Raw genomic sequence first — 19,641 nt, 5'->3', positions numbered from 1 at the left:
TCATACGCTACTAGTGGGGAACAAACAATAATGTATCTTCTATCAGGGAGTGGATGTTGAAGCTTATTCATCCCAGATTCACTTCTGAGGGGTCTTTAAGGTAAATAATAAAACTGGAAAGATAGTAAATGTTGTTACCGTTTGTAGAGTTACCCACATTATTCTACAAAAGAGAATGGAATAGAGTGGAGGGTGAAATTTGGTTTTTTGAAAATAAGTACAAGAAGATTAAATTTTAGGCAAACCATTCATTATTTCCCAATTAGAATAATGGACTATTTGCCCTCCAAAAAGTCCTGAGCTCTATTTATGAATGTACCTCTATCTTCTCTGACTTGAGGATGAATATCAATCCACTTCCCCCATAGAAATAACGGGAGTCCTACCTATCTCAAGTGAGCTTTTGTCTATTGTAAGAAAGCCCTTGACAAAGATAAAAGATACTAGCACTGGATAGATCATCGAATCTGGAAAACCAAGCTCTTGAGAAAGAGGAAATCCTTTCCTGAGTTCTTCCTCCTTGCTCTATTTCCTCCAGAGAGAGATTAGGTTTAACCGTAGCAAGATCATCTAGAAACGAGACATGCAGCAATATAGACACATAAAATTATCCACTGTATATGCAGAAAGTGTGAAAAGAAAGCCCAGAAAGTGAGCAGTACAATGAAAGAGTGATAAATCCACTGCAGAGACTTTGGCGTGCATGTGGCAGCCGGCACGGGAAGGGGTCCTGCACTGCAGGGCTTCTGCCATGTTTGTGCTCAGGCACCTGAGAGGCAACAGTGGGTTAGCTCTTGGTAACAGCATTTTGCACTCAGTGGGTTTGAAATCCAGAAAACGTGTACAATGTAAGTTTTCAGGGGCTTTAAAAAAAATTTTTTTTATTGAATTAGAGTTGATTTACAATGCTGTGCCAGTCTCTGCTGTGCAGCACAGTGGAGTTTTCAGTTTATATTTCACAATTCAAAGAACTTTATAAAGAAGATGAATGATCTAGTTTTTATTCACAAGAATATTTTCTTTTAAATATTGTAAACTGTGGCTCCAGCAATGTCATTAAAAACAAAGACAGAGTGTTCCTACCATGTTTTTGTACAACAGTATTCCCATGAAGATAGCTCTTGGAAAAGCTAATTTGATAAAAAGACAGTGTAATTTTTTTAGGTTGAAATTTATCAACTGCCCTGATTGGTGGTTCAGTTTACAATCTGTCAGTCATTTGGCAGGGAATAAAATTTGTTCTCTATGCTCCAGTAGTTTTGTTCCATTGAAAGATTGAGACTTTCTTGTGTGTCAAGCATTTTCCCTTTATATCAGAAAACCTCAAATAAGGGTATTATTTCTGTAATGGTTTCAATTTGTTGGTCCACTGAAGTTAAGAAACAGCATACAAATTTTATCCAGCTAGCTGTGACTGGTGTGGCAGCATAAGGACATTTTTTAGGAGGTAATACAGTTTTAAGAGATAAAGGTTACTGCCTTATTTTGAGGTCATTGAAAAGAGCAAAACTCATCTGCTAGAAGGATTAGCTCTTTTGCCCTCACTTGCTACTATTATACTGGTTTTATTTTCTTTTTTAAAATGTTCCTTGTGTACTTGTATTAGGATTTTAAATCATTGGAGGAAAATATCTATTTGTGTTTGCTTTCCGTGGATTAAATGCCATATGGTGCTGTATTATGATCTCAGTTAAGAAGAGGGTAGAATTAATAGTACAGGAAATATACCTGTTAGGTTGAATTTTAAAGTATAACAAGTGAAGTGCAAACACCATGATTTTGGCTAGTATTTAACATATATTAAGTGTCTGCACTGTATTGTACAAGTCACACCAGGTCAAAGATTGATCATTGCATAATGCCATATGGAAAGGATTGATTTCCACCAAGTCTTTGAGGGCTTTGTAAACTTTATACAGTATAATTAATGCCATAAAGCATTTAAAGATTCAAATTTAAAGATTAGCTCAAGGAGGAAGAGCAAGAAGAGGGAGCCATACTACAACATTAATATTTCTGTACTCAAGAGTTTAAAACCTAAGAAAGAAAGGCTGGACAGCCACAGAAGGGAAATTTGTCCATCAATTTCACAGGGACACGTGTCCAAGTGTCTCTTAACTTCATGTGGATTTTCTGTTTTACAGAAACCCTTGGCCTATAAACAAGTGCATGTTGATTTCCCAAGTGGTAATCTGATCTGATGACATTGTATGCTCTACCTGTAGATTTCTCTGAATGCACCATTCCCATTCCTAAGCTGAGCTTAGCTGGAGTCACAGGACTGCGTTTTAGTTACATCTCTCCAACTTCCCACAAATGCAGATCCTCCAAACACCAAGACATTTGGACCAACATTCAGATTAAGACTATTTTAAATGCTGATTATTTATCTTGGCAAGCATATGGAATCCAAGTCTCCATTATAATAACTTCTTCACATTTATGTAGAGCTTACTGTGTGCTCTACAACAGGGACCACTTATCACTTACTGCAATACTGATGTTCCCATTTTGGTCTTCTTGTACCAAATACCTAACACCTGCCTGGCGTGTAGGAGGGGCTTATGACATTTTGAAGAATGAATGAATGAATGAGACAGACATTTAAGAACCGTAGAAGGGGGACTGCCCCGGTGGTGCAGTGGATAAGAATCCGCCTGCCAATGTGGGGGACATAGGTTGGATCCTTGGTCCAGGAAGATCTCACATGCCGCGGAGCAACTAAGCCTGTGTGCCACAACTACTGAGCCTGTGCTCTAGAGCCCGTGAGCCACAACTACTGAGCCTGCGTGCTGCAACTACTGAAGCCTGCATGCCTGGAGACCGAGCATCGCAACAGAGTAGCCCCTACTACCTGCAACTAGAGAAAGCCCACATGCAGCAATGAAGATCCAGTGCAGCCAAAATTAAATAAAATTAAATCTTAAAAAAATAAAAAAGAAGAACCGTAGAGGGGGTGAAGATTCTTAACACAAAAGGAGGGGTGAAGCAGGAAGGTAATGATCCAATAGAGTACAGGGGCAGAAGTGGAAGTTTGGAGAAATTCTCAGTAAGACTCCTAGGAAATTGTTACATAGACCCCAGGAAGCCTTCAACCTTGATTTTATTTCATCATGAGTTCAAGTAATGACTGAATTGATCTTGAAATACTGTTTTCAAAAATCAGAACTTTGGAAGAGTGACAGAATCTTGAATTTGGAAAGAAGATCTAATATATACTTAGCCACTAGCAATGACCCATGAGCCTCAGGACCTGGGATTTTTATAACTAAATTAAGAGGAACTTACAAGATAAAATATGCTTTTTCACATTGAACTCATCAAGCAAGAAAAAAATAGCATCTTCCTTTTAGTACTTTCAGTCTCCCAAATCCTGCTGTTCATTTCCTTTGTATTATTGGGAAAAAATTCAGTTAAGTATTTCAAACCTGATATTTGTAAACTCATCCTCACCACCTCTGTCAATGGATTGTCAAGTTTTCCTTCTGCACAGTGGTGGCAGCTGTCATAGCAAAGTCAGTGGACTTCCCAGAGGGCGGGTGCACACTGGGGGAAAGAGTGGGAATTTGAGGAAAATTGTGCCTCTACCGCCCAACCTGGGAGATGAGGTTTTATTTTTGTTTTTTCTTTTCTTTTTTTTTTTTTAATTAGAACAGCTGATGGGAAACTCTACACCACTAAGTGGAATCCTGTTCATTTCCTTGTAGGTATGCTATTGATAAATAGCCAGGTAACTTGAGGAATTGCCTAGAGTTACTAAGAAGCATTCAGATCATTAACTAGAACTTGATTAGTTAGTTAGTGGGAACTGTGGCTGCTTCCTTTGCCTCTCAGAATTTGCAAAAACATTTCATGGGTACTTCCTAACAGGTTCTTTGTTGTTTGTTGCATTTTATAGAAGACAGTCATACCTTGATTTTTGTGTTGCTAAGCACTCTTTTTTAAAAATATGTTGACACTCGTAGCTGATTTGTGAATGACCCTGAATAATTCCCAAGCTTGGGCAAAGTGCAGCTGGCCGTTCAAAGAAAGGCATATCCAGCTGCAGATAGGCACCTTTTGACGTAGGGACCTTTTCACATGGGCCTGACTACAAATATATTCTGCTACCTGAATGAAGACAGGACCTTAATGAAATCCCAGTTCTTCTATATAGATGTAGGCAGATGACTTAGCAAAATCAGATGGCAAAAATAAAATAAAATAATAAAATAAAACAAAATAATAAAATAAAATAGCAGGGCTAAAATAAGTATAATTTGCTCATGTTTTTCCTGATTAGAGCTGTAATTATAAAAGAATTGATAGAGATAAATGTTTGTGGTTTTTTTGACCTGTGATAGAGGAAGCAACAAAAAGAGTACAGATTACTAAAATAGGATGGACGTGATATTTGATGCCAATTCCTGGAAGCAGAGCAAATGTGGATCAAGCATAACACTTGGAGGTTCACTGAGTTTTTGCAAATCTTTTGCATATTTGCTCTGGTAGGGCATACATACACGTAGGACGTATCATGTATATATTTTTCATAGATGTATCATTTTAGGAGTTGCTCATGAAACAGTAACACATTTCTCTTTTAGCTATAGTAGCCAGTAAACCAAATAACTATTTTCTTTTCCATTTTGAACTGAATGCAAGTAAGCTGGCAGACAGCAACATGGGACACGTTTCCGCAAAGGAAAGCATACGTCACCCAGATTCCATAGAGGAGTCTGCAAGTACAGAGAGAAAGAACTATGATTAAGGACAACGTCAGTTTTACCCTCATGTTTCCACTTTAGTTCTTGTAATAGTTCTGGAGCAATTTTGAAAAACAAAGGGAAGGTAAAGAATATTACCAGAAACCTTCCAGTGCCTATATCTGGAAACAAAATGTGCATTAATATCTTTAGGATGCACATGCATTCGGTAGCCGAACTGTCGACAATGGCATGGTAACCTACTTCTCTTTCTCCCTCTCTCTCTGTCCCGACCAACAGTTTGTGGCTCACCCCAATTGCCAGCAGCAGCTCTTGACAATCTGGTACGAGAACCTCTCAGGCCTGCGGGAACAGACGGTAGCTATCAAGTGTCTGGTGGTTCTGGTCGTGGCCTTGGGCCTTCCGTTCCTTGCCATCGGCTACTGGATTGCACCTTGCAGCAGGGTACCGGCTTTTTCACCTCTGTTTCCTCTGTGGTTGGTGTACTATGTCCTTTGAGGATGAAAAAGGAAAAAGCTTCCTACTTAAGGCTCTTACCAGTTTTACCCTGAATGTTAATTGACTCAAGAACACGAATTCTGCTTTTTAATGACTGGATTAGTTCAAATAAGGGATGAAAAGGATTTGGTACTAGTGGGATAGATCATATTTGCAGGCATATAATACTTAGGCTTTTAAGATAAAATCCCCATGGTAAGCAGGAGGAAAAGCTGCTTAAGTGAAGTAGCAATTGTACGGATTCTATTGCCAGCTTAATAAATAGTCTTCCAGACTGGCCTGTGGAAGAGGAAGAGCCCTCCTGCAGTGGTTCCAAGAAACAGTTAACCTGAGAACTGAAAAGGCAGCTCGGTTGAACCTGTCAAAAAGATCTGAGGCTGGGTGTATTAAGCTCGGTTCTGAACAGTGGTATTATTCAAAGTCTTCAAGAAAGCACATGTCAGGTTCCCCTAGCCCTTTGTTCCTTCAGGAGATTCTAAAAAATGTTGAATTTGGGTTTGGGGGGCTTTGGATTTTTTAGATTGTTCATCTATTTAGTTTTGTTTGAATCATTTTGTTCACTACCTTTATCCCTCTCTCAACTTTGCCAGTATACAGTCAATTTAATTGTGCCTAAGAGATCCTCTAAACAAGATGTGGAAAGGAATAGGAGTCATGCTAACAGAATCTGTATTAGGTTAATAAAGGACACTGCCAGGGAGAATAAACAGTTCTGAGATCCTTTAGTCCTATTTTTATATTCTAAAATCTGGTTTTGTTAAAATCAGAGGCAGTTTCAGGCAAAATGAGTCAAGGCCACTCACAAATGACCCTGGAAATCTGTCATCTCTCTGGCGCATCTGTCTCCTCCTGCGGAGTCCTGCTCTGCAGGCCCATATACGTGTAAGAATATTCATCATCTCACTTCGTCGTTGAGCTGCCCATGCAGTTTAAGGCAGAAATGTTGTCATTTTGATCAATTTCGATGACTCAACTAAGTTCCTTTGTTACCTATCATGGACAAATACCTTACGATTCTGCTAATACATAAACACTAAAGACTAAAAACTATAAATAGGGAGAGAGCATGCATTAAAGCAAAAATCATATCCCACCCAAATAATTTCCCTTCCTGGGGGAAATGAATTGGAATGTTCAAATTTATACGTGTTTGTCTCTTAGGGCAGCTTACCCAGTTAAAACGTATTGAGTTTGAAGTAGGCATCTTGAAGTCTATTCTTTTTTCTCTTCACTTGTAAACGTGCAGCTAATGATGTGGTGAACTCTGCCCAGCAGAGAAGGGAAAGGAGGGAATTGAGTTGTTTCTGGAGCCCACATTTATACCTGCCATACACCACTTATCCTGTGGTGAAAGGACAATATAGTAAGAATTCTCCACATGTATCCCATTTTTAAGATAGGCATGCTGCTTTTTTTTTTTTTTCATGTTATTTAACATTTTCAAAGATCAACCTTTAGGAGAAACAGACTTGGCGACTCCCCCCAAATCACTATGTGCTATGGATGAACTACCCCAGTGTGCCCTCTCGGCAGCTGTGGGACAGCACAGTGATATGTAAATGAGTGGTTTATTTTTCTGTGTCTAATATGGAAAATGTGACATTTGTCTGTGTGCATTCATGTCCAATCCCAGAAATGTTTGACATTCTTTGGTTATTTGTTGACATCAAATTAAGTTTCTGGACATACAAAAACATTTGTTTGAAGTTACAGTCTTTTAAACGTGAACCTTGGTACTTTTCAAGGTCACAGACTGAGTTTGAAAGTAGGGTCTGAGTATGCAGAATAGAGAACTTCTCTGATAAATCTACCAAATATACCTAATTCTTAGACTGCAGAAGCTCTTGGGACAGAAGGAATTGTTTTCATTTCTACTAGAACATATGGCTTTTAAGGACATTATATCACATGGGATTTTAAAAGAGTTACCTTAAAATCATTATAAACTGAACTTTAAAAATGCTTTTGTACTATTTATATGATTTTCCAAACTCAGGGATGACTTTTCATTAAGTTAACCTACTTAGAGGTTTTAATTATTGTGTATCTCTCTGCTCTTATTGGATAGTAACAGATAAAATATTTATGTTTATTAAAATATTTTCTGCCTTTTTATGTCATACAAAGTACAAATCGATTTTGGAATATGTAGAAGTGAGAACAAAAATTTACTTCTGTAGTAGTAAGTTTCTTTTAATCTTCAAAGGGTTTGTAATGTGCTACAAAAACATCATAACATTTCAATTATAAATGAATGAGTCTACAAACTCATCATAACATTTCAATTATAAAGAATTACATATTACAAATTTGGAGTTTCTTTTCCTAGACTCTAAAATCCTGCCACTGCATAACCTTTCATGTAAAAATAAGAATAACCAGTATATGCCTTGTAATTTCCAGAAATGCATCTGTGAATGAAGTCTATCCTAAGACAAATTGGATATTTAGAAACAATGAAGTTTGAAGACCTCTTAAATTATTCTTAGAGGAAGCATCCCCTAAAAGGAGTAATTTTTACAACGTATAACTCTTCAGAAACAAAAGCAGAATTTTGAGAGTGTTCTCATTTTATCTGTTTTTTTTTCTTTTTTATCCTGTATAGTAGTTTTCATAAGTGGAAGCCAGATTTCCTCAAGTAAAAGGTTTTGGTGTTTTTTGTTTTTGTCTGTCTGTTTGTTTGTTTGCCTTCTCACAGCTGGGGAAAATCCTGCGAAGCCCTTTTATGAAGTTTGTGGCACACGCTGCTTCTTTCATCATCTTCCTGGGCCTGCTTGTGTTCAATGCCTCAGACAGATTCGAAGGAATCACCACGTTGCCCAATATCACCGTCACTGACTATCCCAGACAGATCTTCAGGGTGAAGACCACCCGGTTCACATGGACTGAAATGCTAATTATGGTCTGGGTTCTTGGTAAGCCTTTTATTTCAAGTATTCTAATTTCTCCCAAAATAACATCTATATAATGATTGCCATGTTCTATGTAAAATGCTGTGGTACATTATATGGTGACAACAGCCCCACTGGAAGATAAGCAGAATAACAAATACTGGAATAATATGGCAGCTTGATAATGCTGCAAGGTATCCCTTAACACTAAACAAAATTTTTATGAGTAACATAAGCTTAATTATCAATATACCATGTTTCAGAAATCAACTTCAATTACTGAATAAAATGCCATTTTTATATATACACTACCAACTGTAAAATAGATAGCTAGTGGGAAGCAACCGCATAGCACAGGGAGATCAGCTCAGTGCTTTGTGACCACCTAGAGGGGTGGGATAGGGAGGGTGGGAGGGAGGGAGACGCAAGAGGGAGGGGATATGGGGATATATGTATAGGTACAGCTGATTCACTTTGTTATAAAGCAGAAACTAACACACCATTGTAAAGCAATTATACTCCAATAAAGACATTAAAAAGACAAATTAATTAAAAAAAATAATAAAATGTGACTAATTGTGATGATCAAATATTTAATTGAAATAGTTCTGAAATAACCTAGTGGCTATTAACTGATGATTAAAGAACATTTATTGCTTCCGTTTCAGAGGTTTTTTTAAGGAGAGTTTCCATTTTCAGAATGTTTGTTACTTCACCTCACAATAGCTCTTTTTGAATAACTATGTTAAGGTAAACATTTTAAGCAATACAAGAAAAAAATAAAGATTGGAACCAGTTTATCTATTGATCACTAATCCAAAGTCATTTTTGTATATTCTATTTCACACAGAATGTTTCTTATTATCTTCTCAGTTCCCAAATTAATGGGTTGGTTCTCCTCCTCATTCACTCCTGTGGCCTTAACCTGGGTCAATTAATTATTTTATGAATTTTATTTTGAGCCACTACATGTCTTTTAAAAGCGCTGCAATATTTTCCCCTTACATGGTCAGGACAAGTTGTTAAACTGGCATATTTTGTCCTCTTCTCCCAGAACGACATTTTCTGCTTTCAGTTTCTTCATAATGTCCTAGGGCCTCCTGCTTAAGGGTTTCTTCTTTTTCCAATGACATTCCTCACCTTCTCAGCATGAAGCTGAAATGAGGAGAGAGGGTAGGGGAATGAGGTAAGTGTTCCTGGATGACTGGAAGACTGTTCTTGTTAAAAGTGTAGAGTACGGTTCTCAATTAGGGGCTTATTTCTCTAATAATCACCATGATTTGACAACCATTGTCATTTTATAAAGATGAATTTTCTCCTCTCCTCCAAGTGTTTCATGGGCCAAAATCATTTGATGTGAAGAGCCTTCCTTGCTTATTTCCTTCCCTCCCTTCTGCCCTGCCCCCATAAGAGTAGCACCATTTCTTGTGCCACATGTAGAATTATGTTTCACCAAAATCTAACTTGATGGAGTGCATCATTCCTTCAGTCGAAGCTTCTTCTTTCATTTAACTCTGCCCAGCACCTCCCTTCCCGAGCTGTCGTCCATCAGTGCTTTACGGTGCCTAGTGGCATGCTTTACACTGGGGCATTTTATGGGTGGGGACTGATGGTGGACGAAATAGTAGCTTCCCGATCCAAGCAGTAAACTCTTGTCTGTAACCTGTGCATCTTGTGACAGGAATGATGTGGTCTGAGTGTAAGGAGCTCTGGCTGGAAGGACCCAGGGAATACATTTTGCAGTTGTGGAATGTCCTAGACTTCGGGATGCTCTCCATCTTCATTGCTGCTTTCACAGCCAGATTCCTGGCTTTCCTTCAGGCAACAAAAGCACAACAGTATGTGGACAGTTATGTCCAAGAGAGCGACCTCAGTGAAGTTACACTTCCACCAGAGATACAGTATTTCACTTATGGTAAGTTATCAGCTGCAGAGTTCTCTTTTGTCTCAGGAAGGTTATTATAAGCACATTTTGGAAGGGAGTGCCAGTAAAGAGTATGTTTAGTATGAGATGCGTGCTGAATGTGTAGAGATGGTAGAAACAACCTGAGCTTTAGAGCTGTATAAAACTAGATTCATATCAAGGCACTGACTCTCCCTAGCTGTGTGACTTTGTTCAAATTAGTTTACTTCTCTGTGCCTCAGTTTTCACATCTGTAAAAAGGAGGTATTGCAAGGTGGGAGAAAATTACCTGTAAGCCTAACATCATGATTATGCTTATATATTTTTAGGACATGAAATTGTCTTTAAGTGGGGGGAAAAATAGCTTGCTAAATTGTTTGATGTGGAAGATGAGTCCCTGAGAGGCTGGGTTAGAGGAGATAAAATAATAAAAGGTGCTAAACTGCTGTACAGGGAAGTGAACAAAAATTCAGCAGAGGCAGGAAATAGGAGCTAAAGTGACAGTGAGAATGTAAGCTTTGCAGAACCAGCAGGAATGCTGGGAAGGATGTTGTGCTCCTATGACGTGGGATGGAGAAGCCAGGCTTCTCTAGATCATGAGAGCAGGAGACCCCAGTGACATCAGAGGTGCATGGATACCGATGCCTTCCTGGCCCACTGCAAACCGATATTAAGTAATGTTAGCTTCCCTTCCCTTAAGGCGAAATTGGGAAGCCGCAATTAGCAAATTTTCATATAGTTGCAAAATCTTAAACCTGGAAAAGATTTTAGCAATTATTGTCTAACCCTCATTTTACAGATAAGGAAACTCAGGCACAGAGTTTAAATGTGTTCTGATTGTGAGGAATAACTCTTTATAAGTACATTGTGATACGTACCAGCAGCGTGTTAACATTATTGAAGAAGGCTGAGTGCATGCTCTAAAATGAAGGTGTATGTTTTACACACTGTGAAATTTAAACACATTATCTCTTATTGTCAGCAAGCAAAGATTTTTATACACCAAGGAGGCCAGATCAAATGAGCAAGTGATTACCACTTATAATTAAGGAAATAGCTTAGATTGTATTTGTGTGTAACATATATCTTGACTATTTCAGTACCTTCTTATTTAAATTTACTTGTGTGTGTCTAATGACTATCATCTGGAGGAATGGAAATCTGTGAATTTAGGCTTCACTCCTTACTGTGATTTTGATCAAGTTTTTAACCTTTCTAAGTCTTGGTTTCTGCATCTTTGAGAAGAGAGTAATAACCTCAGATCCATAGAGTCATTGAAAGCACAGTGTCTGGTACATATTAAACATTCAATAAATGTTCATTTTTGTTGTTGTTGGAAATGTCTGCAGTGCACCATCCTCCTGGGAGTGACCCAGTTCTCACAGAATTAACCACATAGTGTTTCGCTGATCTTCTAGGGAAATGAGTATCCAATAGTCTGCTGTGAACTTACTAAAGTAACCTTGAAAGGGGTGTTGGGGGTCCTCATTTAGAATCTGTTGCCAAGATTTTTGCACCTCAGTAGCATTTTATACTTTCCAGGAACCAGCTGTGTTGCTCAGACATCACATTGACAGCACCACTGTGATTCAGTGACATTCTCACTTCTTATAATATGACATTTTACTTGCATAAACTGTTAGATGAACTAGTTTTCCCATGAAATAGGGAAAAGCAGATTTGTGCCAACTGAGCCTATAGGGTGATAAAATAGCCGGTCAATAAATCTGGTAACTGAGGCGACAAATCAGTCAGGTCAGCTGTTTTGTCATCCTGGACACAGTCTGTATCTAATGAAGCATTTTCACCTCTTTTTTCATCTCTTGTACTTTATTCTGTTTCTGCTTAATGTGAAGTCAGCTTTGTATCTTTATAATAGCGTTTCCTCCATTAAAAGAAACCATATGAATGTAGAATTCATATGTTTCTGGTTTAACATGAAAAGTAGTGCCTGGACGGTTCATTAAATGTAGAGTAGTTTCAATTGAGATAATAACCACCTACCTACAAGGTAGTTCCTCTTTAAGGTATTCCACATAGTTAGCAATGAATAGAAAGTTCCATCTTTGGGCTTCCCTGGTGGCGCAGTGGTTGGGAATCTGCCTGCCAGTGCAGGGCACACGGGTTCGAGCCCTGGTCTGGGAGGATCCCACGTGCCGCGGAGCGGCTAGGCCCATGAGCCACAACTGCTGAGCCTGCGCGTCTGGAGCCTGTGCTCCGCAACAAGAGAGGCCACGACACTGAGAGGCCCGTGCACCGCGATGAAGAGTGGCCCCCGCACGCCGCAAGTCGAAAAAGCCCTCGCACAGAAACGAAGACCCAATGCAGCCAAAAATAAAATAATTAATTAATTAATTAAAAGAAAAAAAATTTAAAAAAAAGAAAGTTCTGTCTTTAATCGCGCTCTCTCTTTTCTTGTAGCCAGAGATAAATGGCTCCCTTCGGACCCTCAGATCATATCTGAAGGTCTCTATGCCATCGCTGTCGTGCTCAGCTTTTCTCGGATCGCCTACATCCTCCCTGCGAATGAGAGCTTCGGCCCCTTACAGATCTCTCTTGGAAGGACTGTGAAGGACATATTTAAGTTCATGGTCCTCTTTATTATGGTGTTTCTTGCTTTTATGATTGGCATGTTCATACTTTATTCTTACTACCTTGGGGCTAAAGTAAATGCTGCTTTTACCACGTAAGTAAAACATTTTACAAAAAAAGGTAGGATGAAGGGAAATTCTGACAAGTCTAGATGAAGCAAAAACATTTTTTTCAATGATTGTAATAAAGATGTTTTTAAGAGCAGGAAAAAAATCCATTAAACATAGTTAGTGCCTCAAAGAACAAATGTTAGCGAGTATGTGGAGAAAAGGGAGCCCTCGTACACTGTTGGTGGGAATGTAAACTGGTGCTGCCACTGTGGAAAACAGTATGGAAGTTTCTCAAAAAACTAAAAACGGAACTATCATATGATCCAGCAATGCCATTCCTGGGTATATGTAAGAAAAAAAAAAAAACCCTAATTCAAAAAGAGATGTGCACCCCAATGTTCATAGCAGCGTTATTTACAATTGCCAGGATATGGAAACAAACTTAAGTGTTCATCAACAGAGGAATGGATAAAGAAGATGTGGATGGACTTGGAGTGCACTAACTGAAATAAGTCAGACAGAGAAAGACAAACCGTGTGATATCACTTATATGTGGAATCTAAAAAAATACAACAAACTAGTGAATATAACAAAAAAGAAACAGACTCAGAGATGTAGAGAACAAACTAGTAGTTACCAGTGGGGGATGTAATAATCGGGTGGGGGACTAGGAGACACACACTACTGGGTATAAGATACGCTCAAGGATGTACTGTACAGCACAGGGAATATAGCCAATATTTCGTCACAACTGTAAGTGGAATATAACCTTTAAAAATTGTGAGTCACTGTGTTGTACACCTGAAACTTATGTAATATCGTACATCAGCTATACCGCAAAAAGAAAAAAAGGAAAGGGATGGGGAAAACCTAAGAAAACAAAAAACAGAAACAGTGCTTGTGTGCGATTACATTGCTCCAAAGGCTCATCGCTTTGAGTTTAGTGAATGTTTGACCACAGAATGGATCAAAACTCAGTGAAATCCTAGATAAAACTAGCTATTTTAAGAGAATTGGGTAGCAAATTTTTAATACTGGATATCTCTTACATTATGTATGACATTAAATTTAGTTTCATCATTTTGTAGCCATTACTATTATTTCAAAAAGAAGCATTGGCTTTTTTTTTTGACTGCATTGGGGCTTTGTTGCTGCATGCGGGCTTTCTCTAGTTGCAGCGAGTGGGGACTACTCCTCGTTGTGGTGTGCGGGCTTCTCTTGTTGTGGAGCACAGGCTCTAGGTGCACGGGCTTCAGTAGTTGCAGCACGCAGGCTCAGTAGTTGTGGCACAAGAGCGCGAGAGCGCAGGCTCAGGAGTTGTGGCGTTCGGGCTTAGTTGCTCCGTGGCATGTGGGATCTTCCTGGGCCAGGGATCGAACCCGTGTCCCCTGCATTGGCAGGTGAATTCTTAACCACTGCGCCACCAGGGAAGTCCCGGAGCATTGGCTTTTATGTTAATGTATCATTAATCAGTACAGGGAGTTGAAGGAGAAGAAATTATAGCTAAACGTTGTACCGTCCACTGTACAGTAGTACCACTTCCTTCCTTTGATCATACTGGCGTCTGCACTGGAGGCTTACCTTCCACGTGAAGTCTTCCTTGAATAAGCTTTCTTAGTCATTGTCCCTTTAAGTCCCCTCAGCGTGGAGGAGTCCACATTGCCAGATCCTCTGTCACCCATTGCTGTTTAGTGGTCAGGGAGGCGGGCCCTCCGTCTGTACTGTGGTCCTTCCAGGTGAGGAGATCAGAAGGTCCTCCGTGCCTCCCTTTGCACCCTCTGTGCCCTGTAATGCCACAGCTGAAAACAAACTAGACCTTCAGTAAGTTCCCTGTGGACTAAAGTAGAATATCAAGCCCTTCCAGGCATCTAAATTGTTTTGAAATGAATTTTTCCAAGTAGTTAATATAGAGCAGATCGTAGGGGTGAAAGAGAACTGAAACTCACTTTATTGTAATGAAAAAAAAAAATTTCTGTTTGAACCCGGGGGGGAAGGACAGAGAGATCCTGCACACAGTAGTACCCCTTTGACCTCTATGAGAACTCATCTTATACACTACATTTCATCACTGCTTTGTGTGAGGACCTGACAACACGATATAGTGGAAAGACCACAGGCTGGAAAATCAGGCAGATCTGGCTGTGAATGCAACGTCTGCTCTTTTCTAGCTGTGGTCTTTGGTTAAGTATCTTAACATTTCTCAGTATTAGTTTCTTGTTTTTAAAATAAGTGTTATAGGGGTTCCCTGGTGGTCCAGTGGTTAAGATTCCACGCTTCCGCTGCAGGGGGTGCAAGTTCAATCCCTGGTTGGGGAACTAAGATTCCCCCATGCCCCACGGTGAGGCCAAAAAAAAAAAAAAGCACAATAAGGTTTGAATCAGGTCACTGTAAGGATATGGAAGGTAATTTATATAAAGCCTCTTGCCCATAGTAGGAGCTCAGGAACTGCCAGTGTCCTCTCCTTTTCCCTCTCCCCCTCTCCCCACACATATGGATTCTCGGGAATCTATATTCCCAGCGTTAGAGGCGGGAAGGTTTGCAAAGGAGGAAGAGGAGGGACTGGGGGCATTTTGTGATGCTGTTAAATTCACGGCAGGAACAAAGAGGCTAATAGTCTTTCTTATTCTTCCTTTAACATCTATGCTATAACATCACATCATCAAATATTTCATAATCGAGAGTAACTCTACAGGAACAGGAACCTTTCTATTCAACCCTCTATCCCCACGGTCTAGAACAATTTCTATAACATAATAGGTGCTCCATCAATATTTGTTGAATGATTGAATTAAACTAATACTAAAACCTACAAATCTATAAAACTGTTGTTTAGAATCTGTTGTAACAAACCAAAAAAAGTACTATTTCCATACATTTTTCTTTGAAAAAAAAAAGGGCTTACTTTTGAACCCTCCTTTTTACTGGAATTCTACATGTGTAACTGTTTAAGGATTATTCTCATGGTTCACAGATCAGTGATTATCACTCGGTTGTATGACAAAACCAGCCAAATTCAGTTGGCATAGTTCATTTAAGGGATACAAGTAGGTAATTAGTCTGGTGAGGGCTTAAGTGCTAACTGCTGTGATGGAAGAATCAGGAAGTAGACTATATAAATTAAGGGAAAAGAATAGGAATCTTTAATTCTGTTGCCTTCTCTTCACTTCCACTTAAGTAAAACTTTTAGGTAGGTAATATATTCTTGTGGCGAAAAATACATGTAGAGCAGTATCTACAGTGAAGAGCCTGTCCCCTTCCTCAGCCTTGGACCCCAGTCTCTTAGTTCTCCTTAGGTACAGAGGCAATGGTTTCTTTTGGATACTTTCAGAGATGTTTTTTGCATAAACAAGAATATAAGAATTTGTATACCCCTCTTTGTTATTAAAACAGTAGACTGTTTCACACTTGCTACATCTCATTTTTTCTCTAATAATATATCTTGGATATCATTTTATATAAACACGTGAAGGCAGATCTGTCTCATTTTTTCCCAGTGGCTACGTAGCAATCCATTTATAGATGTACCAGAATTATTTACCCACTCCTGTATTGATGGGTATTTTGGTAGTTTTCATTCTTCCCTGCTGCCATGCTGCAAGGAATAAGTTTGTACATACTTTTTTTTGAAGTGGGTATATAATTTTAATCCTAATCTTGTTCTACTCCAGAAAACCTGACTTAAATTCCTAAACCACCTGCAAAATCAAGCCCCAAACTTCCATCCTTCTAGGAAAAAGGAATGGGTATTGGGGCATGACTTCAGCTTTCCCCTGCCAAGCTCAGAAATTTTTCACTTGATGATAACTTAAAGAAAAACTAGGCATCGGCACCATTTAATCACCAGTTCCTAAAAACCTGAGAGAAAATTTTCTATTAAATATTATAACAAAATTGTTCTGATCGGGGTATTATGATGCTAGTTTAATACAATAGCATTTTACATCTGTGCAGTATTCAGACCTTAACTTGTTTTTACTTTTGACTTTTTCATACTGAAAACTGTTTATTTATTGACTCTGTGCCTTATTCTTTCAACAGTGTAGAAGAAAGTTTCAAGACTTTGTTTTGGTCAATATTTGGGTTGTCTGAAGTGACTTCCGTTGTGCTCAAATATGATCACAAATTCATAGAGAATATTGGATACGTTCTTTATGGAATATACAATGTAACTATGGTGGTGGTTCTACTCAACATGCTCATTGCTATGATTAATAGCTCGTATCAAGAGATTGAGGTAAATCCGCTTCCTACCCACTGTGTCTGTCCTTGCCATTTCGTTCTAACAGCACACTGCGTCTGCTTTTGTGCCCTGTGCTGGTGCTCCTGCTCTTGTCAACAAAGAGGCCTAGACCACAGCAGGGCCTTTCTCTGTGTTTTCCATCTGGATAGGTGGTAATACACCTTCTAGTATCTTCTAGGAGCACAGCAGGGGCCCTCATGCATTTACCATCACTCTGCCTTCTCTCAGGGTATATTGCTGAAGTAGTGTCTAGAAGAAGTATTGGCCACAGGGAAATTATTCTCTCCTACGTTGGCCAGCCAACCATCTGAAAGATCCCAGTAGAGGAATTACTAGATGCCTGGTAAACTTTGATGATGTTCTTTATCTAGTCAGAATTTTTAGTATTCTAGAAATCACTTTATTTTTGTTTGGGATTGGGCTCGATTTGGTGCCTTTCTTCATCACTGTATATATATTTTCTTATGTACTCCAGTTTAGTGTGCTGTATCTCTTTAGCGCTTTACTGTTTGTTAAGTCCATCGAGTCTCTATCTGTGTTTTAGAAACACATTAAGATAGTGTTCTCAAAGCAGAAGTTAGGTCCTCCAGAGATGAAAACTGGTACTCTGAACACCTGCTTGGGTGTAGTAATGGCAGACTGGGCAGCGTGAAATGACTGAGCCAACTTCTTCGAATCATGGACCGGCTCCGTTTCTTCTCTCCATTCTTCCTACCAGATAGAATGTTTATGCCCACCACCAGGGGGCAGCACTGAGGATAAAAGGAGATTAAGACAGAAATAGGCCACTGAGGGCCTTATGTGACATTTGAGTACATATGGCAGACACAGAACCTCCAAAGTGCAATTCATCTGAATGCTGCTGTCTTTTTCCTTTGCCCTTTATAATATGCTGTGTCTACAACCTGGCTTGGATGGGTGTAGATGAGGAGGGGAACGGAGAACTATTGTTGAATACGCAGAATTGGAGGGAGTGGGGAGGGAGGGAGGAATTAACCTTTTCATCCTTCCTCGACCCTGAATTTTTCTTGTGCTTATGCTTTGTTTTTTGGATAGGGGACAGGAAATTCTGGTTAAATTTCAGTGGGTACAGACAGAGGCATATGGAAGAGAAAAAAATTTTAAATATCATGAAAATTATATTACTTAGAATATTATATAGCCCAATAGAGATTATATGCAGATAAATGTATATATGCCACTTTTGTATTTCAAAAGCATAATGTATGTTCATTGTAAGATCAATTACTAGAATATTTAGTTTTTAAAATCAGTTGTTATATTTTTTCTATTTTTGTGACACAGGATGACAGTGACGTAGAATGGAAGTTTGCTCGCTCAAAACTTTGGTTATCGTATTTTGATGATGGAAAAACATTACCTCCACCCTTCAGTCTAGTTCCTAGTCCAAAGTCATTCGTTTATTTCATCATGCGGATCATTAACTTTTCCAAATGCAGAAGGAGAAGGCTACAGAAGGATATAGAAATGGGAATGGGTAACTCAAAGTCCAGGGTAGGTATCAAAAGCTTACTGAGACCTGAAGATAAATGTTTTGTCTTTCTCCTTGTCTTTTGACGTTTGTTCAATAATTTTTATGTGTGAACTTAGAAGATGTTGAAAGTAACTGTCCATTCCATAGTCTTTCATAGACTAGTACTTAATATCTGCATAATATATCAAGAAGTCACTTAGTCTATGCCTTGTTTTAGGTCAGAATTTCATATAAACTACCAAATTAAAAACAAACAAACAAAAAACTTCTTTAACTTGTTAAAAGTAAACAGAAAAGTTATTGCTAGAAAACACTTTGTTTTTTTATGTGTGTTCCATGCTTCTCAATTGTTATTCTGAAGTTAAATAGTTCTAACATCACATTTTTCTCTTGGTTGTATATATAGTTCACCACCAACATATTATTCTTATTTGTAGAAACCCTTTATTGGGCTAAATAATCTTTTTTCCTTTAATATCATAAACTTGATACAGGCTTAAGAACACCCCCAAATATTAACCATAAATACTCCCTTTTATAAATAATCAAGAATGGTTTGTTCTTGAGTCATACTAATTGAGTCATACTTTGATTTTAACAAAGATGAGTTCCATGCTAGCACTTTAGTATCAGGAACTTAATTTGCAGAGGTAGAATTGGTATAGGATACAGAAGGATATTGGCAGAACCTCAAATAATAGGGAGTGAAGCAGACAGGAGCAAAATTAAAATATAATTTTGCCTAAAAGTTGTGAAAATGGAGCCCACAAGATAGCAATGTTACCTCCATAAAGTGCATATTTTTTCTCAGTTGATGCTGGGGAAAAAGACAGGATTAGTGCAATTTAATTTCTCACTTTTTAAAAGAGATGTGCATTTCCAAGATTTGTAATACTCTACATCTTACTCTTTAAGAAGGCAGTCTTTTAAACCTTCTTTGTTTGACCTGAATATGGGCTCTTAAGGCTCTTAGGTTGCAAGACAGTGATTGGCTATGATTTCAAATAATATCTCACTGTATACAGTGAGAAGCAGCATAATGTAAGGAAGAGAGCCTTGGTATTAGACCTGGGTTTCAATTCTGGCTTAAGGCTTAGCAGAAAGTAACATGGATACATCACTTCATTACCCTAAGCCATAATTGTCTCACCTGAAAGAGAGAAAACATCACAGGGTTATTGTGAGGAGGATATGAGAGGCACAAAATTCCAGCCTCAACAAATATCAGTGCCCTTCCTCATTCACAGTTTACAAAGTGCTTTGCCG

General features: G+C 38.7%; 1 protein-coding gene across 4 annotated transcripts in view; it reads left to right on the top strand.

The window, feature by feature from the left end:
- Positions 1-19,641, top strand: part of TRPC3 (transient receptor potential cation channel subfamily C member 3) — an 84,834-nt gene that overhangs the window by 34,431 nt on the left and 30,762 nt on the right. For all 4 annotated transcript variants that reach the window (XM_082462777.1, XM_082462776.1, XM_082462778.1 and 1 more), the window contains exons 4-9: positions 4,986-5,150; positions 7,903-8,119; positions 9,777-10,010; positions 12,420-12,684; positions 16,679-16,874; positions 18,186-18,395. In XM_082462777.1, coding sequence (XP_082318903.1) covers positions 4,986-5,150; positions 7,903-8,119; positions 9,777-10,010; positions 12,420-12,684; positions 16,679-16,874; positions 18,186-18,395 — 1,287 coding nt within the window. The remainder of the gene's footprint in view (positions 1-4,985; positions 5,151-7,902; positions 8,120-9,776; positions 10,011-12,419; positions 12,685-16,678; positions 16,875-18,185; positions 18,396-19,641) is intronic.

This window comes from Balaenoptera physalus, assembly GCF_965194825.1.
Source record: "Balaenoptera physalus genome assembly, chromosome: 5".
In the NCBI taxonomy this organism is placed as follows: domain Eukaryota; kingdom Metazoa; phylum Chordata; class Mammalia; order Artiodactyla; family Balaenopteridae; genus Balaenoptera; species Balaenoptera physalus.
Note: the sequence above shows the minus strand (reverse complement) of the source record. Positions and strands in the feature narration are given on the sequence as shown.